We start from the raw sequence: 26,267 nt of genomic DNA on the forward strand, positions 1-26,267 counted from the left end.
GCATTATTCTGTTTAATATCTCACTGTTGTTTATTCCCTTTTAGGGAACTTTCTACAATTCTATTAAGTACAACAAGGAGAAAACATAAGCAAAATAGTGGGTGTACAGAAGTAACAAAACCTAAATGTTTTATGCAGAAAAGATTCAACAAGTATCTCCTACCAACGAAGAACGAAACAAATTTTCACACTGTGACCTTGCACTACAATCTTGGATCAAACCACATGTTTCTTTAACAAAAAATAATTGAATTATACTATTTGCATTGATCTGATGATGTGGAAATAAAACATTGAAAGGAATGTTGTTATTGTTTTCTTTATTCTTTGGATTTTGCTTCACTGTATGGATTTACTAAAACCGATAAAAGCTTTCACTACAAAGCCATTGCTACAGGAATAAAGAAGCCTTATAGGCAAAACTTGTTGATATGAAATGATATGAAATATTACCCAGGGTAATAACTCTGGTTTCATACTCAGCACAAGATTTTAGAAGTAGAGAAGGAAAATACAGCCACGGAAATCCTGTTATCCTCTTTAGGCTATATAATTAAACTGCTGGGATAACACTGAAAAGGTACATCTGTGCTATTGTACAGCTGCTTGGATTTGAATCAGGGGTCCTGTGCTTTCATTCTCTCTGGTATTGAGTAGCATTTTACTTTGCCAGTAGTTCTTTTGAAGCTTGCAACACTAATCATGGCCAGTGTGAGAATGGCACAAATGAACTGCGTGTTAATGGAAGACAGATACTGCAAGTAATGCAGACTGATGAGCAGGAAGTTTATTTGGCAAAGGTATTTAAAACATTAATTTTGCCATGACTAGTAGATTCCTATTAAATCACAGAACAGATTCCACTCCCACTGAAATCAAGGGAAGTTTTGACTTAGTGACATAAAGATTGGACCTCTTTTGGATTTATCTTCCAATTTAAGATCATTTTTCTGATGCTTACTAAATGCTCCCCAGTGTCAATACATTAAAATGTGTTGCCAATTAAAATAGTGTTGTCTTGTACTGTAAAAGCTAAAATAAAATATTTGCTTTGGCATCTTTGTAAGTGGAATTTTTGTCATGTGTTTAGAACTTACTCTGCACTGCTAGCTGCACGTAGGAAATGTTCCCTGTTCATCTAAAAACATTTGTAGTACACGTTTGAGACATTAACTTTATGGATTGGGTTTAATGCTCAGTGGATTTACACTACAGTATGAATCTAACCCTTAATTATTACTAATACCAATTGAACTCCTTCTGCACATCAGATTGTTTTTGACTGGGAGATTTTAATTTTGTATTTAATGAAAATTTTGTCATTAATTGTTGTGAAAGTTTTAAGTTGCTTACCATGTGTTTTATTTCCTCTGTGTATCAGGAGAGTTTCTTGGGAGCTATTGCAAGCACCTTTTAGATAATTTCTCACTGAATTACTTACTTAGTTGCTGAACATCTCTGCTCAAATCAGTTTATTTCTGGCAGTGTACTTGGTGATTCCTGTCAGTACGATGTTAGGTGTTAGTATTCTTTGTGAAATAACTTATACAGTGGATTCTGAAAAAAATGTTGATAAAAGCTGGGCTGCAGCTTAATTCACTAATCTGTGTTTGTTTTTTATTGTATTCAGGGACATGATTTTTATCCCTAAATGGTTTGTGATGCATCATACCTTTTCTACTATACCTGCTTTGCTTTGTCTTTCCTATTTCCCTCCTTATTCTATAGCCAATCTGGTGGTGAGTTTGCTATTTTTGTACTTCAAACATAAGATCTTCTTACATCTGTATAACATCATTCCTTTGTTTCTGTCCCTACAATATGAGTCCACTGTTTCAGCAACCTTAATTTCACAGTCACAAATCCACTTCTATGGAATATGGCAATTCTGTCTGAGGTTCTGAAAACCTTTTGCATTCCCTTACTTTCCTTCCTGGTGTTTTCTCAAACTGAATGTGGCACTTGCATTTAGGCTTCTCAGTTGGCTTATTGTGCAATTTGTGTCTAATCTTTACTTCCCTTTCCTCTGATTTCCCCACTGATTAGTTAAACCTCAGAGACCATTGATCTGTACTTCTGCTAATTCTCATAAGATCTTTTCTGTTGTTTGGTTTTTTTGTTGTTGTTGTTTTGTTTTTTTTTTAAATCTTGTATTTTTGTGTTTTCCATTTATCTGTAAGACTAAAGCTTCATTCTCACGCTCATTCTCATAGACACTGAATCTGAGGTCTTTGCATTTTACCTCTGCTCTATTGAGTGCCTCCTACTTAGGTTTAATACAGCATTTTCAATTGACCTTCAGTTTTGCTTGACTCCCAGGGGTGAGATTCACTTCTAGCTTTACAAGTCTACAGTGGTGCCTAGTGGTTTTCTATGGGGCTTTTGAGATGTATGGAGACACCTGGTTTTCTCTGTTGACTGTAAAAGGGGCCTTGATAACATCTTTTATATGTCTGCATCTCTAGGTAGCTCTCTCTGCATTGTCTGTGCCTAAGGCTAGATGTCATGAACTGTGTACTGGGACTGAAATTGTATATGTACATTGGGAATGAAAATGAACTGTTGGTTTGGTTCTATATGACAGTTAATTTTTTTCTTTCTTGAGTATTTTTAGAAGAAGAATTTCTTTTCATAGGCCTCCCAAAAGTAATTTTGAACACCCTAATGAAAGAACTGAAGTAGATAATGGCCAGACTATTCTATAACTGAAGTTTGAATAAGCACATTTAGTAATTTTGCTTATTTATCACTTTGACCATGGAAGAAAGCTTTAATTATCAAGATGGTGGCAGGAGGAAGGCATATATTTATTGAGTTACAATTTTATTGTTGAATTAATAATATTGGTTTAATTTTAATGATTTACAGGCAGCCTGTTTACCTGTAAAACTCCAGCAATTGCAGATATTGTGATACTAGTAGATGGTTCTTGGAGTATTGGCAGATTCAATTTCAGGCTCGTTCGACTGTTCCTGGAAAACCTGGTTTCTGCTTTCAATGTGGGATCTGAGAAAACAAGAGTAGGTAAGGTGCCACACTTTCTTCCTAACGTTTCTGTAGCAACGTAAAGATGGTATCATTTCAGGATAGTTAACAGCATAGTGCTACTATTTTTGTGCAAGATTCATCCTCATCTGGAACTAGCATTTCTATCATCAGAGTAATGCTGCTGGAATGTTTGTAGTATTAATTCCTCACAGTTTACTGTGATCCTCAGCTTAGGTAAACTCTAATGCAATGTCAGTGGAAAAAAAAACAGTGGAAACAGTCTTACTGACTTCAGTCAGCAATAGCCTCAGGCACTTGCAGTTTAATTTTTGCAGGCAGAATGTGCCAATGGATGGTTTTTCTTGTGCTTTAAACTGGCTGAAATGTTATATTTCTGATCTGCTGCTGTTCAAAGGTATATTAAGTAAAATTGTTCTTTAAAAAAGAAATTCTTGAAATGTTAGTAACTCTGAAAAAGTTGTGTATTTCTTTTCATTTAATTATCACTTGAGAAAAAGGCTTTGAAAGTTAATTGAGGAGTTGTCACGCAGAACAACTTCATACTATTTTTTTGTTGTCAACCAATGCAGTTTTTCTAATATGGTAGCAAAGCTACTTGCAGTAAGCTAATTGTGGTAAGATACTGGTAACCAAGTACATAAAGTGTGCATACTTGAAAAAAAACCTGCTTTATTATCTGATGGATTACCTTAATTTCTGGTTCTTTAGGTCTTGCACAGTACAGTGGTGATCCCCGAATTGAGTGGCACTTGAATGCCTATGGCACAAAGGATGCTGTTTTGGATGCAGTCCGTAATCTGCCGTATAAGGGAGGGAATACGTTAACAGGTACTGTGTGTGTTTTGGCTTTTGCCTTTTATTAAAAACCATATTCTGCTGTACAGACTAAAAACTGTCAGTGCTTATTATGAAGGGTAGAAAGGATAGGGGTTTTGCAGCTTGCCAATGGCTTTATCCAGTGTCAGTTAAGTCTTTTCTGAAGCGCTTGTTCATTGATTTCCCTGGGAATCAGGACAGGGTCTCATAAAACAAAGTGTACATAACTCTCTGTGCTGTAAGTAAAATCTCTTGTCTACTAGGAATAAAATGCAAAATCCATTTATGATGTTCATGCACAGAGCTTTATTCTGGAAACGGAAAGAATATTGTTTCAATATTTGACAACTGGTATACTAACTTTACAAATGACCACCTGGGGCTTTTAGATTTCCATTGACCTTTTAGTAGTTAAAGCACTGAAGCCCCAGACACACTTAGTGATGGATAAAGCGGGGAGGCCTGACAACCTGGGAAAAATACAGTCTCTGAATACAATTCCAGTGTCATCAAAGCAGCAGTTAGTAATGTTGGAATGATATATCCAAAGACCCAGACATGGCTTTAAGTGAATTGCTGCCTTTTTTAATTTTTTTTTTTTCTGGCGGGTAAAGAATGGGAGAAACAATGAGCAACAGCCTATATTTTGGTAGAAGAAGTGATTACAGTGGGACAAAGGACAGAAAACCCTAGTATGATTCTAGGAATGAGATTACTGGGTGGTAGGAAGTAGTAAATTATCTAAATTATTTTATATGGATGTTAGAAGAAAGTGAGTTAGAAACCTTTTCTGTGGGAGACTTAAACAAGTTTTCAGACAGGATCTCATTGTGATATGTAAGTTTGTCGTGGAGCTGTTGTTCTTCTTTCCCTTTAAATAATTAGCATTTATTAAAATCAGATTCTCCCTAAGCTTAAATAAAGATTTTTTTCCAGCTTGTAAATCAGAAAGAATAAACAAACAAACAAAAAGTAAGGCTATCTGTAGCATGGGAGATTTACTAAGCTATCCAGAGCATGTGCTTTCATATAAGCAATGTAGGTAGAAGGAGAAGGAACTTCCTGTTCTAACTTGGTAGGACTTGGTAGAGTAAGAAAAAAAAGATGATGCATTTGCAGGAAGATCAATTTAGGTTTTCATAGCCAGTTTAAGATACATTGATTGATCAAAGGCTGCTAAAAATAAATTTCAGCTTCTCTATAGTTTAGGCTGCTTGTTGGAATTTAATTTCTCAGTAAATAAATTCTTCTTTTATACTTATTGTTAATCAGAATTTTAAAATTGAGTAGACAAACACTGTGATATTGGCAAAATTAATGGACATTTTCCTCTCTAAAAGTCTTTTAAAATGTTTTCTTTTGTAGGTCTTGCCTTAACTTACATTTTGGAAAACAGCTTTAAGCCTGAGGCAGGCGCAAGACCTGGAGTATCTAAAATTGGGATACTGATCACTGATGGGAAGTCCCAAGATGATGTTATCCCTCCCGCTAAAAACCTACGAGACGCTGGCATTGAGCTGTTTGCTATTGGTGTGTATTCTGCCATATCCATGTACATGTCCCATTGTACTCTGGAGTATTTGTATCAGTTGCGGTCTGTACTAAGGAAGTGTTCTTTTCTGCCTGTATCCAATAAATATCATCATTAATTTGTATCTTTTATAAGCATTGCTCATAACATTGCTGCTATAACTGGAATTTAGCAGTATACGTGGATGCTACATTTTCATGAGACGGCTGAAAAATTCCACTTATGCTGGCAGAAATTAACATATTGAATTGACATTCTAAAAACAGAGCAATTTGTAGTTGGTCATTAAAACAAATAGATTTGGATATTAGTAATTTTTTATCAATCCCTGTGTAAACAAGATTTTTTCTTTTTAATTGCAAATATTTTCTTTATTTTTCTTTCCAATAAAAGGTGTAAAGAATGCAGATATAAATGAACTCAAAGAGATTGCCTCTGAGCCTGACAGCACACATGTCTACAATGTGGCTGACTTTAACTTCATGCATACCATTGTTGAAGGTCTTACCAGAACAGTGTGCTCACGAGTAGAGGAACAGGAAAAGGAAATCAAAGGTGAACAGAAACAAAATTTAATGTAACTTATGATGAATGTAGAGCTGCAAATCAAATACCTGCAGTTCTAGGCTGGCTTCTGGCACTAGACTCATGCAATAAATGCTTTTTCTTGCAAGAAAGTACATTGTCAGGGAAGTTATCTTCCTAGCTATCTTTTATTCTTGCTTAGATATCTCTGACCTTTTGCTCTCTGTCTTTAGTAGAGGTAAATATTATGGTATTTGGTAGTATAAAAAAAATTTTAAATGTACAGTCTTTCTGCTGTAACTATTTCCAAGTGGTGGGTAAGGAAATCTTTTTGTAATACAGAGTTTTGGGGATGAATTAGTTTAACAGCTGCACATGGAATTGTTACGTTCATGCTGTGCTTTCCATCTCCTAACTTAATGTTTTTATTGTCTCATAAGTACTCAACAGTTTCAACTGTTTAGATTGCTTTGTCTGTTCCTCTTGATGAATTTTTTTTCTCTTTCTTATTAAACACACAAAAAATAATTTTTGGTTCACAGGAAAAGATGGCAGTGAAGAAAATTGTTCTTATATGAAAATGCCTCCTCTGACTACAATTATTTTCTTTTCTGAAAAGAAGAAATGGCTATGAAAAAATGTTGCAATTTCCAGATATAGTCCTACCTGTGAGGCCTTTCTTTCTGAAAGGTTTCAGTGAATTTTGTTTCTATTTATTGGTTTGTGATTCCTTATTATCACAGAAATGCTGAGTGATTCTCTCTCTCTCATAATATATATGGATATATGGAAGATTTCATATAAAAATATATATTATATATATTCAATATAATATATAGATACATGCAATATATATCAGTAGGAAAGGCTCTCTTGAGCAGGAGAGAATGGAAAAACCATGGATGGATGAGACCTCTTTGTGGAAAAGAATGATTGCCAGAGGAGATGACCGTTCACTGTGTCTCTTCAGGCAGTATCAGTTTCCAACCTGCTGAGGAGCACAGGAGATCACAGCTGTATATGTTCTTGTATGTTTTTCATGACTGGGAGGAAAGCAACCTGACAAAAAATCCACAACAGAAAGGTCTGGAAATAGTGATGGGAAGAAGGAGGAAGGCTTAGTGTTGTATTTTTGTCTTTTTCGTATAAAGGTTTATGAAAGACCAGGAGGCTTAGTCCCAGTGAAACTCCATGTGCAGTACTCATTATTACTTCTTTGTTTCCATTGAGAATAGCCTAAAGAAGTGTACCAATTTTTTGATTTTCCGATGAGGAACAATATTTATAGCTTCAGCAAATATAACAAACCAAGTAACTATTATGCAGAAGGGAATAAAAATGTGCATTTCCTCCAACCTAGGAACGATTGCTTCTCTTGGGACTCCTTCAGATTTGGTCACATCTGATGTAACAGCTAGAGGCTTCCGGGTTAGCTGGACCCATGCACCTGGCAAAGTGGAAAAATACAGGGTTGTGTACTACCCCACTCGAGGAGGACAGCCAGAAGAGGTAATAGGAGGAAAAGGTGCCTAGAAATTTTTAATGCAACAGGGCAACTAACCAGACAGGAAACCCATGGTCTTATTTTAAATCCACCCTGAAATTCCCTCTGTGGGCTCCAGAAAGGAGGCTGGTCACGCTGGATGGGGACGAAGGTTAGGTAGTAGCTAGGCTATGTGTCTGTCATACAATTTAAAGTAAATGTGCTATAATAATAAGCACTTTCAGGGGGTAGGGTGAAGTGCCTGCACTTTTTGTTACACATATGATTACTTGAAACAGTTCTACAGACACCCCCTGCACCATTCTGTTTACAGGAACAGAAGAGGTAGGAGCTGATGATAAGCCAGATTTCAATTCTAAGAAAAAATCATTCATAAAAGGAAGATGATATGGGTGTGTGTTTTGGGACATCTACAATTGGTCAGTGAAAATTTGGAGAGAGTTGTTTATTTGGATAGACTTCAGCATTTTGGAGATGGGAAAAAATGCAGTGGAACAAGCTTTTGACTTCAGCTGACAACTTATCAAATTGAATGGAAAGGTAGAAGAGCAAAAGGATTTAACTACAATTATATTTTGTTTCATTTTGTGCTAGAAACTTGTTTAGGACGGATATGTATTGATGTAATTTTGGAGTACTCTATGTGTGTGTATATATATATGTGGTACTAAAGGAATATTTATGATAACATTATATCAGAAAGTGCCACATACACACTCTTAAACTGTATCTGATATACTTTATTCAGCTAAGATCTTCCTTTGTTCCAAATGGCTATTTATATCAGATAAACATTTTGACTATTTATAAGGTTGCTGTTTTTTTCAGACACTTTACTGTATATAAATGGAACATGAACTGAACTTAAATCCAGTGCAAAAATTGGATGAAAGAGGGATTGAGTGATGCGATGGTTATATAGTTTGTTTGCTTTATGCATATTTAGTTAAATTTTCTTTTAAACAGGTTGTGGTGGATGGAAGTGTATCAACAGCAGTTCTGAAAAACCTGATGTCTTTAACTGAGTACCAGATAGCTGTATTTGCAATCTACTCCAATGCTGCGAGTGAGGGCCTCCGGGGAACGGAAACCACACGTGAGTGTCCTTAGCATGCTTGTTGCAGATTTGACTGTCTGCATTTAATCAGGGTGTGTAAGCATTAGTCTTTGTGAGAAATAAACACAGAAGGGAGTCTTTTTCAATTTACCTTCTTTTAGTGCATTTGCCTTAAATTAAATGTTGTTTGAATTAGTTCTGGGCTAAGCTCCTAAGTCCAAATGCTCTGTGGATATTTAAACACTGAGAAAGGTTTTATCTCTGTGCTGAACTTTGAAGTTGGTTGTATTGAACCCTAAATTAGAACATTCCAATGTTTTGGGTGTGGAGCCAAACTTTATAAACTAGATTTTTAGCTGAAGATGATCTCATGAATGGAGGATTTGGTGGGACCAGAAATACCTGCATACAATTCCCACCAGTGCCAAAGGTTTCAAGGTAACTTTCGTAAGTTTCTTTCTCAATGATTTAATAATTTTCTGTCTGTAAAATGGTGTCTTGGGATATTGTAAGACTTAATGCATTTACAGTTTCATGTATTTGCATACAAAGTGCAGTTATTTTTTTACTAAATATGACAGATATTAGGAATGGAAGTAAAGAGTAACTTTACAGTTCAGACTAGGAGACTGGAAGTCCGTATGTGATATATCAATAGCTGGTATCTGCTGAAAGAACAGCACAGCAGGGCTCAAGCAATCTATAAGATTTCTGCAGTGCTTTGACAACATCCTGACCCAAGTGATCAAGGAGCAAGCAAGAGAAGGTGCTCTGCTGTAGCTCATACTTAGAAACAAGGAAGAACTGATGGCAGAGGAGGAGGAGATCACATCCTACAAGCTCAGGAAAGGTCCCTACTGACAAGTTGGTAACCAGGTGACTGGAGGCTGGCATGGATTATCAAGAAACTTGTAACAGAACTCAGACATAAAAAGGAAGTGTATAAGAGATGTAGAAGAGGCAAATGACCCAGGAGAAGTTTAAGCTGCTGTCTGATCTTGCAGAGGTAAGTATAGGAAAGCCAAGGCCAACCTGGAGGTGAATCTGGCAAGCGACCTGAGGAGGAAAACAAGTTTTGCGTTATGCATTTCAATGAAGGGAAGTGCAAAGTCCTGCTCCTGGTGAGTGACAACCCCTGAGGGGTGACAGCTGGAAGGCAGCTCTGCAGAGAAGGACCTGGGACTCATGGTAAACAACAAACTGACTGTATACCAGCAGAGTACCCTTGTCACAAAGAAGGCCAAGAGCCCCCTGGATTGCATTAGAAAATTATTGCCAGCAGTTTTAGGGAGCTGCTTCTTGCCCTCTTCTCAGCACTTATGAGGCCACACCTGGATGCCTGGTCTTGTGCTTGGTTCCTCCAGCACAAGAGAGATGTGGACTTACTGTAGTGACTTCAGTGAAAGGCCATAAAGATGATGATGATGAAGGGCTTAGCACATCTTTCGTAAGAGTCTGAGACAGCTGGACTGTTCAGCCTGGAGAAGAGAAGGCTCAGGTGATCTTGTCAATATGTCAAAATCCCTCATGAGGAAATGAAGAAGAAGAGTGAGCCAGACTTTTCTCAGTGGTGCTTTTTAACAGGACAAGAGCCAATGGGCACAAATTAAAACCCCATGAAATTAAATTTGGACAGAAGAAGACACAGTTTTATTGTAATGGTGGTCAAACACTGGAATAAGTTGTCCAGAGACGTTGTGAAGTCTGCCTCTCTGCTGATATTTCAAGCCAGACTGGATGAGGTTCTGAGCAACCTGCTTTAGCTGACCCTGACTGGACAGGGAAGTTAATTAGACCAGATGATCTCAAGAGGTGCCTTTCGTCCTCACTGGTTCTTTGGTTCTGTGTCAGTGCTAATCTTCTCAATCTGAAAACAAAACAGAATCATATAAAATTATTTTGGACTTTTCTTTTAGTCTCAGTCTCCCAAATTGTCATCTCCCATCATGTTTTACCCCATGAGACAGTGTTAGGACCTGTTTAATTTATCGAGGCTGAGAGAACAGTCACATACTGAGCCAACAGGATTGTTTTGTATTGCACCTGGTATTCCTTTGAAGTCACCCAGTCAAGTTCTGACGGAGGCCAGCCCTTGCTGGCTTTCAGAGATCTGATCAGATCACACCCCAAGGTCATGCAGCATCATGCCTTTTATACAGCTGTCTTTGATAGTGTGTTGGAAGTAATAGTCTGACATGTGCAAGTGTTAATTACTGGACATGATAAAAATACCTGCAATTTTAAAGTATTTTTTCACTATTTTAATGGCGAATTATAGAAAATTGTAGTTTACATTCCTGCCTGTGTGTGAGATACTGACAGATTGGAATAGTCACCAATTGCATTTGTTTATACAGAACATTGAAAATAGTTTACAGGCATGTGAAATCTAAACAGATATATATATATGTATAGCATATATATGCATGTATAGCATATATATGCATATATATATACACATATATATATACATTATAGCATAATGTAGAGATAAGTAGAACGTTTTGTGATTTAATAGTCACTTCTAACTTGAAATAAATATGAAATGTATTCACATTTTAATTTGCTAAAAACATATTTTTACCTGGTTTATTCCAGCTATTTTTAGTTGGTTTAATTTATCCCTAAGTTACCTGAATATTTGGATAGTCTGGTAACTGTCCAAGATGCAAACCAGCATTATCTACTAGATATTTATGTTTGAGATTCAGAGGTCTTCGGTTGAAAATTCCAGTATAAAACACCACATTTTATTTCCAGTCACCTCTTTGTCAATTTTTATGTATATTGCCACAGTATCTACCAGTTCCTATTGAGAATTAAAATGCAAGTCATAAGTTAGAGGATACTTTTCCCATAGATTTTTTAGAATCAAGATAACGGGAAGGAGAGGTGATGGATACTCTCGCTGTGACCCTGGGGCAGTTTGAATAGGAATGAGACAATGTGATGCAAAGCAGCTTCAGGATATCTCAACATGTAGTTTCTGACTGTAGGTATCAGAAATATGAGTGGAGCTCTGAGCAAGGAGACTGATGTACTTTTGAAAATGTTCATGGGTAGTGTCTCCCTATAATTAGAGAAATTGTGAGAATTCATGGAAATATAAATCAATACAAGAACAAGGGTTTAAATAGGATGGACGTAGGTTGTAAAAGGTTTGGAAGGGTAGATGGGGTAACCTGGAAGTGGAAACCTAAAGAGAAGTCTGGGTCGAAGTTTTGCCACCCTTTACAGACATGAGTGACAGACTGAGCGAACAGCCTAAATGAAAAAGAAAGGATGAGGCTGGCATGGTTCTGCTAGAGCTCTGTTAGAACTTGTTGAACGTAATGTAAGAGATATACTTGGAGATACCAACTTGACAGGGTGCAGCTTTTGCTTGGACGAGGAGATGAGAGAAGCTCTGTGACTGAAATTAGAATTTGTTCCTGAATATTTGTGTGCAGGTCAGATTCTTCAGAATTTCCAATAGGAAAAGTTTTGTATCAGTTAGCAATTGCCTTCTGTTTTTTCAGACCATTTCAGTCATTTTTGGGACTATTCTCAGTGTATAAATTCCAAAGAAGTCAAAGTTTCTTCATATCTCTCCATATTCATGCCTGAATATTTCTCCATATTTGTGCCTGAATATTTTTATGGGATTCATCAGTGATGTACCAGCAGTGGAGAGGCCATGGGATGTTACTCTGTGAGAGGAATAAAGTGAGGACAACCACAAAAGTGTGAAATGCTACTCTAAAGAGTTACAGAAATGCAAAGAAACATTTGGAAACCCAGATTGGTGCTATGATCTGGTATCAGTGCCTTAAATTCACAAGTAACCTCCTTATATTGTTTGAATTTCACTCATCCTGCTCTTGCTTGCCAGGTTAGCATTTGCCATGATTTGCAATGGATGACCTTTCCCATATGTGCAAAATCCTACTGATATGGGCCTTGGTGCCAGTTTGGACAGTCCAGGCCTTAACAGGCAATAGTTTATAGCCACAATATTTTGATGTGTGCAGTGGGCTCATCCAGGGTTTTTTCAGGGTATTGTACCTCGTGGCTGTCACATCCATACTCTGGCTTGGGAGCTACTCCCAGAAAGAGTGTGGATGTGACTCCCTTAAAACTGCTACTGGTTCCTAATAGCAACTGTGCTGAAATGCTTTGTGAGGCATAAATCTGCCCTGGCATTAGCATTGGTTTGGGTTAGCATTTCCATGTTTCTTTAATTCTGAGTTCTTCTATGCACTTTTTTGTAGGATACAGACAGCACTTCCATGCCTGGAGAAAGCTGTATTCCTTTGTGTTTCCTGGGTAAAACAAACTGTTTGAATAACAGCTGGTTGTTCAAGTGAGACAACTGAAGTGTCTGTCTCTTGCTCCTCTGTAGTTGCCTTGCCAATGGCGTCGGATCTGCAGTTGTACGATGTGTCCCAGAGCAGCATGAGGGTGAGGTGGAATGGAGTCGTGGGTGCCACAGGTTACATGATCCTGTATGCTCCCCTCACAGAAGGATTGGCAGCAGATGAGAAGGAGGTGATGTATTGTGCTTTGATTTGAATAGCAGTTAGTAAAAAAATAAGTCTTTTAAAGAATAAACTAGTACATGTCCTTTAACCTCCAATGTGATCAGCAAATACTTGGGGTTTTTTCCATTACTTGATTAAGTACCGTATGTGTCACAGCCTATGAATAAAGTTCAAGTGACAGTTGGTTATTTTATGTAATTTTCATAAAAATGCAACAAATTTAACTGAATTTAAGTGACTCTTTTGAAATTTTATATAAAGTGATACTTTATCATCATATGGAACTAACACTTGAAGAAAATATCAAGTAAAACTAAGATATCTCCTAAGTGTGCTATCAGAAGAATATGAAGTTTAGCCTCTGTTCTCTTCAGGGCCTTTAAATGTAAGTAAAATCTGTAGGTCTAAAAGAAAACCTTCATTGGTTTTCTTTTAGTTCTGTTCAACCTTTATTTTTAAATTTAAAAATAATGTCTTTCATCAAAAGTGATTTTAGAAGACCTTCTTTAAAAGGATAAGAAGGTGGGACAAGGTAAAGTCTAGTCTTCTGTCACTAACATAGTAAAACCAATGGAACTTCTGCCCTAGGATTTGAAAGTTTTTATGCTCAAGATTCTATATGTGTGGTTAAGGTTATGTACAACATCTGTCTCCAAGCAAGAACAATATAAAGCGTGCAGGGACATGTGAACTTGTGAAGACGGCATGAAGCTGCTGAAAGCCGGCACAGACTTGTGCTCACTGCTAAAGCAGTGGCTGTGAGCACATAATTCTGTTAAAAATGGGGCCTCCCTGAGAACTGGCTGCTTCAGGAGGACTGAGCTTTACCCTAAAGAAATAAATACAGTCCATGTTAATGTGGCTCTCCATGAATAGGTGGAGGAGGAAAATACAAATAGCAACAAATCTGAGCCTGAGTGTGCCTAGAAATCAACTCCTCAGTGAGTTCATGTGCTTTTCAGATCTGTGACTGAAGATGAACCAAAGTGTAGAAGGGAATGGGAATAACAAAATGTAGACAGGAAAAGGCTGCTCATTCTGGGGAGGCATATTTTGTCATTGCTAATGTGATTAGTCGCTTTTAAAGTCCTTTTATCTATGTGTTGGCTTTTGGCTTTTTGAAAGTTTTAATCTTTTAATTATTATGCAAAATCTCAGTCTTGGGCAAAGCACTGCAGGCACAGTGTCACGCAAATGCTCAGCAGAACATTTGATCATGTATCTAATTTCAAGAGTTTAACTGGTATTATTCCTCATTATGAGCTAATTTGGAAATAATGCATCTTTTTTTATTCATGGTGATTTTAGATAAAGATTGGGGAGACCTCAACAGATCTCGAACTGGATGGACTGTTGCCAAATACAGAATATACAGTCACAGTTTATGCCATGTTTGGAGAAGAAGCTAGTGATCCCCTCACAGGACAAGAAACTACATGTAGGTAGCACAAATCTATATTCACTTCAGTGTTAATAAAACTTCAGAATGGTCTTTGCACCTATTAGAGCAGGCATCTGATTATCTGATTTGAACAATTGGGCAAGCTCTTTATGTAAGTTTCTCACTGTGGATACTTAATTTACAGAGGCTGAGGGTTTCTACAAAATTTGCAGCAGGATTGTGAACTTGTCTCTCTTGTTGGTAGTGATACTATGAATGCCCCTACTGATCTTGGTGAAATTACTGACAGTTTCCTGAACTTGCTGAAGGTGAATGACAGTCACCACGTAGGACCTACATTGATACTGTCTGTTTAGCCTCCTCTAGCTAGAGAACCAGGTGTGTATGTGAGCCTGCTCAGATGGAGAGAGTCATTCCTCTGGCTCAGTAGTAGTACAGACAGAAAAGAAGCAAAGAGAAGATTTCTGTCCAACCCCTGCTGCCTAACATCTGGTAAATGGAGGGTTGGAAAGTGCCTGTGCAGTCGTGATAGATGGTGTGTTTTTAATAAGCAGCAAGAATTTTGCCAGCTAAATTCTGTCCTCTACAAACTGTACACTGACTGTATGTCAGCTCTCTAAATAGTTCCAGCATTTTGAAGACAAAAGAATTGAAAATAAGCAACTGTGCTTCTGGGACCTTTCTGGGACTGCACTGAGTGAAATCTCTATTGCGCCCAGCGGGGAAGTGAGTGAATCTTCTTGATTTGTGCTCCTGGCATGAGTAACCCAGTCAGGGTGAAAGTGACTTACATTTAATAAGTGAGAGAAGTTCAGGCATGCAAATTCTAGGAAAAAGAAACCCCAGAGCAATTCCTTGTAAGGTCAGGAAGCAATAGTGGAAGAAGCTCTAGGAATGGTGTTTGCTGGGTCTTCTCTAGGAGGACGGTTGTAGATAGACAAGTTCCAATAGCAAACTACTGCAGCCTGAGCATATTTGTTGACTTGAAACAGGTGTAGAAGATTCCTAACAAAAAGAATCAAATCTTTGGCTCTTTATCTCTCCCTCCCTTTCTCTGTCTCTTTATGCATTGCTCCTCATCTTGCACGGCCCCCAGTGCCCTTATCCCCCACCCTGGCTTTTGGTCAATATCTACTCAGTATCAGATTTTTATTTCTCATAAAAAGTAGTTTATGTAGTTGATGACTGTGCCAGCTTCAATTCACTTCATACCATATGATCTTGGAGAACGTGCAGCTCTAAACCTGGCTAACACATTGGATGGAAGATCACAAACAGATTCCAGATAAATTGGCACAAGCTGAGGTTTTTATGACACTGTCTGATCACAGAAGCTTGTAACATGTGTTAGTCAGCCCATCATCACTACTGCTGATACTAGACCAGAATAAAAAAGAAACCCTAACTTCTCTGCAACCTTCATTTATTTTTAGGATGACACAATGGAGCCATCTCTGGTCTATAGTACTGTAATATGAAAGAAGATTGATACTGTCATATGCAGCTATTCAAATAAGCCCTCTGCTAGCAGGCTTTGGTGAATCAGGCAGTGGGGCAGTCTGGGAGGAAGAAAGCTCCTGGTGATCATGTGGGTGTTTAACAGTAATGTCTTACCTGTCCAGAATCTGATTTAAGCTTCTTTCTCTTATTTATTTTTTTTCCTTTTCTTTTCTTTTCTTACAGTGTGATTATTTCTGGCTTACAATTAATGAATAGGCTACCTGGTATTTTCTTCCTGGAGCATGTATCTGCCTGAAGAGTGATCTGCCAAATTTGCTGTAGTATTAGGTGTAGTATCTGATAATCTGTGTTTAGCGAATAATATTCTACACACTGTATCATCTTGGTTACTGTAGCAAACCCTTCCATATGCCAAACAGAGACATGCTCTGCAATCCCATTCTAGGGTGTAGTTTCATTTTGGGGCCGGGATTCATCCAAGACTCCCTATAAATATCACGTAAGTCTGGCACCAGGACTGTCTGGTTGAGAGCAGTGTTGTCAGGAGGTTGGTTCCAAGAGGAAAGAGCTGAGACTGATGCATTTTGTTCTATGACCTGGATGGTGGAATGAAGTGCATTCCACAACTGACAGAAAGTAGAAAGGAAAGCCAGCACGTGATACTCCCTTCACTAGACTCAGAGGAATATGGTGAATGCCAGAATGTGTGGCAAACCCATCTACTACAGTTCCAGTGTATTCCTGTCTTCTCTTTTCTCAGAGCCAAGTTGACTTCACTGTTCCTAAGCTGGTTGCAGTGTCTGGATTGATAAATGGCCTGGCTAAAGACCTCATGTAATATATGAGGCCTTTAAAATCTTTGCTTTTTCCCATGTGCTATTGTGTGAGGGAAGCAGCTTCTGAAGTGCTGATATTTATCTGTCCACGTGGACTGGTGAGGAGTGTGTGTGTGAGGGCAGGATGGATAGAGAAAGGTTTTATAATTCAGAGGAAAGTAGCAGATGTTGGACTAATACAGAACCTACTGCTGAGAGTAACAGACAGAACAAATTGCTTTCTGTGGTGTGACAGAAGTGGATGTAATCTGAGACTGTCTCCTGCATGACCTCATTTTCCTTCAGCTCTTGACAGTCAAGGAATATATAGCATAAAAGTACAGCTTTAGCTGGGGTTGTTGTTGGGAAACAGCTTAGGTTTCCAAACAGAAAGGTTAGACAGAGGTAAAAAATTAGCATCTTCGGAGATCTTCTAAGCTAGTTATGCTTTTTGGACAAATTTACCCTTATGTCAGGGTCTTTTAGGATTCAGAAAGGTTTTTGCCAAAATTCTACTCTCATGAAGTATTTTGGCTGGGATACATGTGAAAACCAAATGCATATAGGATAAAGATCTAGCTGGCTTAAATTAATACACAAATACAAACACAAATTTATTGCAAGTGTTGTGTAGGCTATGTCTTTATATGATATCTGCAATGAACAATATCATAATTTATTTCTTTTTCAGTATCAGTTGAGATGCATTTAGCAAATCTGAAAGTTCTGTTTCAGCAAAGAGCTATGCCCTTTTACCTGCCTTTAAGTATTTTTGTAGCTCCATTGATGTAGGTCTTTGAATAGAAATACTGATGATATAAATTTTTGAGTGGAAAATTATACTATTTACTTTTAAGACATGAAAAATTTCACAGCTAAAACCTGGGATCACTTTCATGGTTTTCTCTCTTTTCTTTTCAAGTGCCTCTAAGTCCACCAGCAAACTTGAAATTTTTTGATGTTGGGCACAATAGTGCTAAGCTAACATGGGATCCTGCTTCCAAAAATGTAAATGGCTATCGCATCATGTACGTTAAAACAGACGGAACAGAAACCAATGAGGTAAATTATTAGTACCACTTTTGCCATCTCAAACCTCCCCAAGCTTCTGTAATTATTAGGGGTAATGTTTATAAACAAAAGCTACTGTGCAAGCTCTAACAAAAGATTTGTGAGAGAATTCTTAAAATTGGTGTAAATAATAAAATAAAATAAGAGTTTCCTTAATATTGGATGTGCGTGTATGTGGAGGACAGTACTCTGAACAGTCTGGGGCACGTAAACTGAAGGAGACAGCTCAAGGGAACAGTGGTTTGCTAGGACCAGGATCTTGACTAAATGTATAGTATAATATACTGTAGTATGGAAATATTTATTGTTTCAGTTAAGATAATAAAACTTTTGATGTATCACGTATCATGGACTCAAGCTCATTCAAAAAGACTCTGAAGGCTGCCACATTTTTGCAACAATGTGCTTTAATTATGTATTGAGAACTCTCTTCCTAGAAACAGGATTTGGCTTGAACAAAGTTCTAAGGCAATACCAAGATATTCTAACCTAGACTCTTATATTTAATAATTTGCAATATTTAGTTCTGCCTTGTTACTAAGGGTGCTTTATAATACCTTTTAGCAGCATAAATTCCGTGATAGAATGCAAAATGTGATGGAATGATTCATACAAATATTAATACAGAAATTTAAAAAAATACAGATTTTAAAAAAACCCCAATTGCAATAAGTGAGTTTGATTATTAAAACAGTCCAGATCCCTTAGGAAACAAGTTGTCATGGATAACTTGGCCCTCAATAAAAAGAAGTCTTTAATAGTAGTTATCTGTAATTACATTTCTTCGGTAACATACCTGGCCTTTCATCTGTATAAAGTGGAATATTTGTATTGAACCTGAAGAAACTGTTCCCAGCTTTAGAAGGGAGCATACCTGTTCAATGTTTTGTTTCTTTCTGCTAGGCCCCTTAAAATTTAAATTAGAAATAGTTTGACTTCTTCCTATTGATTACTCTTAGTATAGATAATATGCCTGACTGTACTGACCACAGTGGTATTTGAACATCTCAGGCTTGTTGTCGGAATGTAATGTGAGTGAATGTTCAGTTCCCTTTTCCTTTATGTCTGTTCAAAGAACAGGTGGCATGTTTTTGTTTGCTCTGCGCTGGTAGCATTTTCCCTGTGGTGCTGAGTTAATGTGGCACTGAACAGCTGGACTGATAAACTGTTTATACATCTTTGAGTTTTATGTCCCTGGCAAAGTCACTTAACTGCAGCCTGGAGAGAGAACAGACGAAACAAATGTTAAACATGAGGGTTTTATGCAGTGATTGTCCATGATAAGAGGTTGGATTTAATAGCCCAAAAATCTCCTTCCTCTTCTGGGTTCCTGAACATGCAGTGCTGATGTTAGCTGGAGAGTTGGGCTTACCATGGCTGAATTCTCCTTTTCCATGGTTTGCCATAAGTGCAAAATTCTCCTCTTTTGTAGTTTGTCTATTTTAACTGATTTTGTCGGCTTTTATGGACCTGAGTCTATATTTGTTGGTAGTTTCACCAAATTTCTCTACTAATTGCTTGACATTCTCTTTCTGTATCATTAGTACCCAGAAGAATTTCAGACACTGATAATGTACTGTATGGTCAATATCTACTGCAAATCATGTTTTCTCTAGGTTGAAGTTGGTCGTGTTTCAACCCATACTCTGAAAAGTTTGGCACCCCTTACAGAGTATACTGTTGCTATTTTCTCCCTGTATGAGGAGGGACAATCTGAACCCCTTACTGGCAGCTTTACCACAAGTAAGTACTGCTGAACTTCTGAAGGCTTTCCAAGAAGAAATTTTATACTCTCTTACGGTACTGGAAAGTAAGATTAGTTACAGCAAATGTCTCTGGGTGTGAATTCAGATATATGGAATGCTTTCTGTTATTTTCATTGGTGTTTTTGGCTTCTTTGCTTCCTTACTGTGGGGCCAATTGCCTCTTTACTCACATGAGTAATCTCTTGACATCATGAAAACATCTCCACAGCTTTCTGAAGAATTTTTCAGTATGATGGCATTTTTATCTCCAGATGAAGTGTGATGAGTTTTGAATCATACATTTAACCAGTGAACTATCCAGGCTCTAGGGGGTAGAACCTTACATATGTATAGAGGAACTACATCAAAAGGAGAAAATATAAGGCATTCAAAGTTCCTGTAGATTGTTTAATACAGTTATAGTTTCTGTAACTGTATTTCTGCATTAAACAAATGGCTGATGACACATATTAATGCTTTCCAACATAACAATGGGAAGAGAAGGAAGGGAAGGGAGGAAAGAGAAAGGTGAGGTGGAAGAGGAAGAGAGAACATACATGTATGGACCAAGAGGGTGACACATGCAAAGTGAAAATGGAAGCGCAGAGTCTGGAAAGGGCAGAGATTGGGACTTTGCTTTGAGGTACAAGAAAAGAGCCTGGTGCACAGAGCTCTCAGCAAAGGAGATGGACTTAGGGTTGCATGCAGCTCCTTCAGTGGAGAGAGGACAAGGAGGCCTGTCCAGTTAGAATAAAGAGGAACTCCCCTCCTTGAACTACAAAACTACTTTCCTAAGAACAAATAAGTGGGCAAAGAATTCTGTAGTGCCTTTGTTTTCTACCTCCCATGTTATACTCTTTTAGCAAACTGCAAGTAAAATGTATGTGCCTAATCTTGCCATCTATGGAAGTCTCAGAGGATAATTCACTCTCAGTTTTCTTGTGTGTAATATTTTCCAGAAAGAGTTCCAGCTCCCCAGCATTTGGAAATTGATGAATCATCAACAGATAGTTTCAGGGTCAGCTGGAAGCCCACCTCATCAGATATTGCTTTTTACAGATTGGCATGGATTCCTTTGGATGGGGGAGAATCTGAGGAGGTAGGTTGCCTTGACATTCTGAGGTGGTGAAAAGGAAGAGAGAATTCCATTCTCAGGACACTTATGCTGCAACTTCTGTTAATTAAATATGGCAAATTGACTCACAGATAAATCTGTCCCACTGCAAAGCTCTCTAAACAAAAATTAAACAAATATTCTAGGGGTTTTTTTAAGAGAAAGTGAGGAAAGAAGAGATATTTTGTGAAAAATTACTCTAATCTGTAATGTGCCAACAGCCATAGAACTAGCACTGTTGTTTGGGGCCACTTCAGTTTTTAGAGGTTCATGTTCTTTACTTTGATGTGAAAATGATGCTGGTAGCTGAGCCAGAGTAGTGATATCCTCACATAAAGCTCCAAATTTATCTAAAGTGCTGGCCACAGCAAAATTGCTTCTGAAGCTTTATTTATGTAACATTACAAAGGGAAAATATGTACACATAGTAAATTTATTAAATTGTTCATCTAGTCCTCTTTATGTTTCTTTCTCTTTTTTCCCCCTCATGCTGTATTTTCTGCATTAACCCCAAGTACGTCTTGTCCACAGTACCCTTTCCATCAGTCTAAATTTTAAAATTATTTTTCATCCCTTTAGCTTTTCCTTTTTAATTTTCTTTTTGGAAGTAGAAAGACAGACACTTTCTCTCCTTTCCCAAATTTTCATAGTCTGTCTCATTTCTTCTTTTTCTTTATTAACTCATTATTTTGGCTTCTTTTGTACTTAGTCTTTAGAGACTCACAAATATCTTGCTCTCTTGGCATCAGCAGTGTGTGGGGAGGCCACATCTGCAAGCTGTTTATCTGGGTACAGAACTCAGGGGGAAAGATGACATTTCCCACCTGGCCCTAGGTTTCATGCATCATTTAGTCATCCATTAGGGCAGAAAGTAGTCATTTTAGCTTAGGTTCTGTGTCATTTTTTCTGTAAATTTAGCTTAGCCTGATTCTTTTTCTCCCATTCACCTAGTGAGAGGTAGTCATGCAAGAAAGAGAGAAATTAGATGAGTGAGCAGGGAAAAGAAGGAGTTGGCAGATGAGTGAGTGGACACAGGTCATCCACTAGCAGTTTCTTCTCTAGTAGATGAACTGATTTGTTTCTATTTAGGTTCCAGTGAGTAGCTGCCAGTGAAAGTCTTTAAGCCACTTTTTAAAGTGAGATTTGAGGTATCTGTATTCTTTCAGTGTGAGAATAAATTATCAAGAGATATTTGAACTGCTAGGGTTCTACTTGTTCATTTTATTCCCTAAGAACTGCTGGAGGCTCTAATATTTTAGAATGTTGAAATATTAAAAATGCCTGAGCTGCTTTCTTGTTCTCCTTGCATGACCTCCCTAATGGGGTCAGGCCTAGGATAGCACAATACCTCCAGGCTGTTGCTTCTCTAAGCTTCTTTCCCAGCTAAGTGATCAGTCATGCAGACAAAGGACATGCACTCCCTCTCTCTTTCTCCCAAGACCCAACTTACCAATTAGGTGAGTGGGGTCAGGGGACGGTGGTTAATTACACACCTCTCATCTCACTTCACCCACTCTGCTGATGGGTGAGGAGCATTCAGTTGGGTGTTAGCACTAAAAAGCCAGAATAAATTTAAGAGTGACCTTTTACTTCTAGGTTACAGTAGAGAATGCATGCTGTTGTGTGCTTGTTGCTGCTATTTGTCTTGCTCACTTGAAAGTTCAGCACTTTGTGTTGTTTTTTTGTAGGCTACATTAGCAGGGAGGGGAGGGTAAAGGAAGTGATGCTTCAGAAAGTATGCCAAAGTTACTTGTAAGACAGTAATTATGCATAGATATTTTATAATGATTTGATACACAGCTAGAGGCACTGGGGAATTGAAAAGGAAGGCATTACATGTATCTACTTAGAACACAGCTAGATTCACTCAAAGCTTGTTCCTGAAATTTTCCCAAGAAACTCTGTGCCAGAAAGTGTGCAGCATGGGATGCCTGATTCATTACTTGATAGCTGTAGAAGACAGGGCCCCAGTTCATTTCTTTCTGCTTTTGTTTTTTGTATTTGAGTTCAGAAGGTCTGTGATGGTGTTATGGGTCCCTTTTTCCCAAGACCAACTCAGGAAATCTCCTGTGGTAGTTAAAAGAATGAAGTGTGATTCACTGTTTCTGTGAACTTCTGTGGCAGATTTTATGCAGGACATATTTATTGTTTGATTTCCATTATAAGTCTAACTTTGATGTTGTGTATACAGTGGCCACCTTTAAAAACTTGTCAGGGTTAACCTAGAGAAAGGTTGTTTTATTGTAGTGTCTGCCTGTGTAACCTGAAAACAATTCCCAAAACTGCTCAGCCCATTTCACCAGTATTACTGCTCAGGCTCCTGTATCTCCTGTTTTAGTCCCTTTCATTCCAGCTCCTCGCCATTTGGTGATCCCTTCCAATAAAATAAATGAAAGACACAAGAATCTGAAGTGAAACCTGCTTACAGTTCACATTGCACATGTCAGTCTTCTGCTGCTGTCATAACTAGAAATGAGGAGAATTACTATTTAAAAGTTCACACCATATAGCAAACTAATCATCAGCACATCTCTCCTAATCCTCAAGTCTGAAGCAGGTGTTCTTCCAAGTTGCATTCAGAAGTGTGGAACCACAACTGAGATTACAGTTTTGTTATTGAAACAGCCTTTTATAAGGCAGGGGGGATACTGATTACATTTGTCATAACAATGTTTGAATGGCAGAAATATGAATGGAAGTTAATCTATCCTGTTATGCTGTTCTTATTGATAAATGTTTTGAATTGTAGTGATTTTTCAAAAAAAAAAAACATATGGTCAGCTTTAGCAATTAATTAGTTGTGGGTGAAAGCATAATACTACACATTTTAAATATTATTAAGTGTTTTTTCCAGAGGTACTCTGGGATATTAATAAATTTTTGGGCAGATCTGAGTGTAGATTTCATTTATTTTAAAGGAGAATCGATTTTCCTTCTTTCATTTCAGTCAATTCATGTAAAATAATGAGATGCAGAACTGATATTCTTCAATCTTGCTGTGTAACTTAGGTTGTCATAAATGGAGATGCAGACAGTCATGTTATAGAGGGTCTGTTGCCCGACACAGAATATGAAGTTTCTCTGCTGGCAGTTTTTGATGATGAAAGTGAAAGCGAAGTTGTTGCTATTCTTGGAGCTACATGTAAGACAAACTCTTGATTGTAATTTTTAAAAATGTTTAAGTGATTTAAATTTTATACATGTATAAACACAGTTCATTCTTGGGTAGCTATATTATTGAAGAACATGGTGGTTTAGCACCAGGGATTCGCTGACTAGCTTTTGCTTTTCTTACTTAATTATGTGGTAGATGGTATTGAATTGAAATACTGATTTGGCTCCCTATCTGAGCTGTGGTATTAATAACCTCTGGATCTGGGTAGATGTGCTCCATCCTGCATTTTAATATTTAGTCTTTGAACGGGATTCCTTATGAGAAGATGTATCAGATTTTGGAAGGGATGTGTGTTAAATGTTTTAAAGGAAATAATTTACAGGAATTTCATTTGTTTGGCATTTTCAATATATCCTTTTCTTATTTATGTAATTTATACTCACTAGAGGTGAACTCACTCTTGTCTGAAATAATGGTCCAAAAGACTTACACAGGCTTCCTGTGAAACTGACATGAAAGTAACAAATATAAAACTTGATAATCATGTCCAGCTTGTTTCATAGTTTATTATCAAAACACTATCCTGTATTTCAGGAAGATTGCTCTATTCTCTTTTTATAGATATGAATTGGATAGGTAAACAACTGTATTTCTTATGTATAAATTCTAAATTTTTTTTTTTTTTTAGTAATTTAACTGCAGGCTTAATTCTAATTCTTCTGTTAAGACAAGAAGCCCATACCCATCCAAATCATGCTAATAATTCCCAATGTTGCTGAGTGTACTTTGTGTTTTTTACTTGGACAGAAGTAAAACACCTCTAAAAAACTTTCAATTTAATTAATCTGACAACCTTAACAAATGGTCAAAGTGGAAGTCTATTGTGCATAGTTCAGCCAGAAATCTGTGAAAATATATGCATTCTTATTTGATTACACAGTTTATAATTGTTTTATCTGCACATCTAAGTGCTAATCCTGCAAATATATGTGCCTAAAGTAAACTAAATGAATAATTCCCTTGTAGGCTCTGAAATGTCTGAAGTGTGTGGGATACTTGTAGGTGTGAGCACATAGTGTCATTGTCATAGTTAGAAATACAAGAAAAATACTGTGACTTCCATGTTTTGTCGAGCTGTTAGTGAGCTGAGCCCTGTTTTTCAGCTGCAAGTGCTACCACGGTACCTACTGCGGTGACTACCACCAGTGTCTCAACCTCCGAGCCCACCACAGCAGGTAAGCAGAGCAAATGCCAGCAGCTGAAATGCTGAGTGCAAAGCACTAAGGCTCCCCACAGGCACCTCTAGGGTTGGGGGCAGAGCTGTGATGCTGCTGAGGAGCTGATGTTCCTGAAGGGGAGGCACATCACTGCTGTAAGGTTCACACTGTCCTGTTCTGCACCCCCGTTCTGCGTGTGGCCAACCTCCTGCATGAGCCATGCATGGGTGAGGAGCCAACCCCTTACACAGGGTAGGGACTCTGAATGGTACCAGTGGTATTACTTAGGAGTACAGAGACTACTTTGGAAAATTCCCCTACCATTTCTCTTTCCCTTTATAAATTTGAGCTTGGAAACTCTTCAGAATTTTGTTTAGTTTTGAGTGTTCTCTTTCTTTTCCCTGTAATTAGACAATTGACTTTGAAGGAGCAGTATTTCTGGATTATTTCTCTTCTGTAACATTCTAGCTTGGATTATTTTAAAGCTCCATAAGATGAGCAGATAAACAAAGCAGATGGGATAATATATGTTAATGGAAGTATAGGATGACTCTTATTTTAATAAGTGCTTGGAGTTTTTATATTATTAAGCCCAAATATGACTGAACTATATGGTTTTGCCCCACTATGGATCTTCAGAGCCACCATGATTTCAGTAGAGCTTGCAGCTGCTTGGTGATAATCAGCACAATATAAAAATTATATTAAATCTAAAAATAATAATTGAGAAAATACTGAATAAATATTTCTGGATTTAGTTTTTCGAACAGGAGTCAGAAACCTTGTCATAGATGATGAAACAACCTCAAGTCTGAGGGTGACGTGGGACATTTCAGACTACAGTGTTCAGCAGCTCAGAGTGACCTATCTCACTGCAGAAGGTGACCGTGCTGAGGAAGCGGTAAGAATGGTCTGTATGGATTTTGTAATTGCCTTCATAAGCTTATTTAATAGTTGCTAAGACATGATATCTTCTTATATGACAGTTTTGTTGCAATTAGTAAAGGATCTGTACTTGGTATTACTGTGAGCTTGAACTTCAAAGTTCTAATCGTACAGCACCTGTGGCACTGCAGGCAACAGCAGAGAAATGTAAGATCAAGGCCCAGTCACACAGATGTTTAATGAGCTCACAGTTAAAAGAGGAGCTGGCTGACCTCTTTTTCCTGTATTTTTTAATTCATACAAGTTGGGGTTTTTATTTTTAATTTAACTTTAATTTACTCCTAGGCATTTTTCTATCTTGAGATTGTGTTTTAATGACACTTAAATGTTTGTACAGGACAGTCTTAAGCAATTTTTGTTTTCCTTCAGCAATTCTTCTCTTCTCTTCTCTTCTCTTCTCTTCTCTTCTCTTCTCTTCTC

General features: G+C 37.6%; 1 protein-coding gene across 9 annotated transcripts in view; it reads left to right on the forward strand.

Moving 5' to 3' along the window:
• The window catches only part of COL14A1 (collagen type XIV alpha 1 chain), a 115,476-nt gene that overhangs the window by 32,371 nt on the left and 56,838 nt on the right, over positions 1-26,267 (forward strand). For 7 of the 9 annotated variants that reach the window (XM_042036356.1, XM_042036355.1, XM_042036349.1 and 4 more), the window contains 14 exons: positions 2,869-3,024; positions 3,718-3,837; positions 5,191-5,355; positions 5,750-5,911; positions 7,242-7,390; positions 8,352-8,481; positions 12,824-12,969; positions 14,271-14,400; positions 17,563-17,702; positions 19,328-19,454; positions 20,416-20,555; positions 23,580-23,712; positions 24,849-24,920; positions 25,661-25,812. In XM_042036356.1, coding sequence (XP_041892290.1) covers positions 2,869-3,024; positions 3,718-3,837; positions 5,191-5,355; positions 5,750-5,911; positions 7,242-7,390; positions 8,352-8,481; positions 12,824-12,969; positions 14,271-14,400; positions 17,563-17,702; positions 19,328-19,454; positions 20,416-20,555; positions 23,580-23,712; positions 24,849-24,920; positions 25,661-25,812 — 1,922 coding nt within the window. The remainder of the gene's footprint in view (positions 1-2,868; positions 3,025-3,717; positions 3,838-5,190; positions 5,356-5,749; positions 5,912-7,241; positions 7,391-8,351; positions 8,482-12,823; positions 12,970-14,270; positions 14,401-17,562; positions 17,703-19,327; positions 19,455-20,415; positions 20,556-23,579; positions 23,713-24,848; positions 24,921-25,660; positions 25,813-26,267) is intronic. The other 2 variants (XM_042036350.1, XM_042036352.1) reach the window with 1 other exon arrangement.

Source organism: Corvus kubaryi, unplaced genomic scaffold, assembly GCF_017639235.1.
Source record: "Corvus kubaryi isolate FWS band 111438036 unplaced genomic scaffold, C.kubaryi_AGA036_p1.0 37385, whole genome shotgun sequence".
In the NCBI taxonomy this organism is placed as follows: Eukaryota; Metazoa; Chordata; class Aves; order Passeriformes; family Corvidae; genus Corvus; species Corvus kubaryi.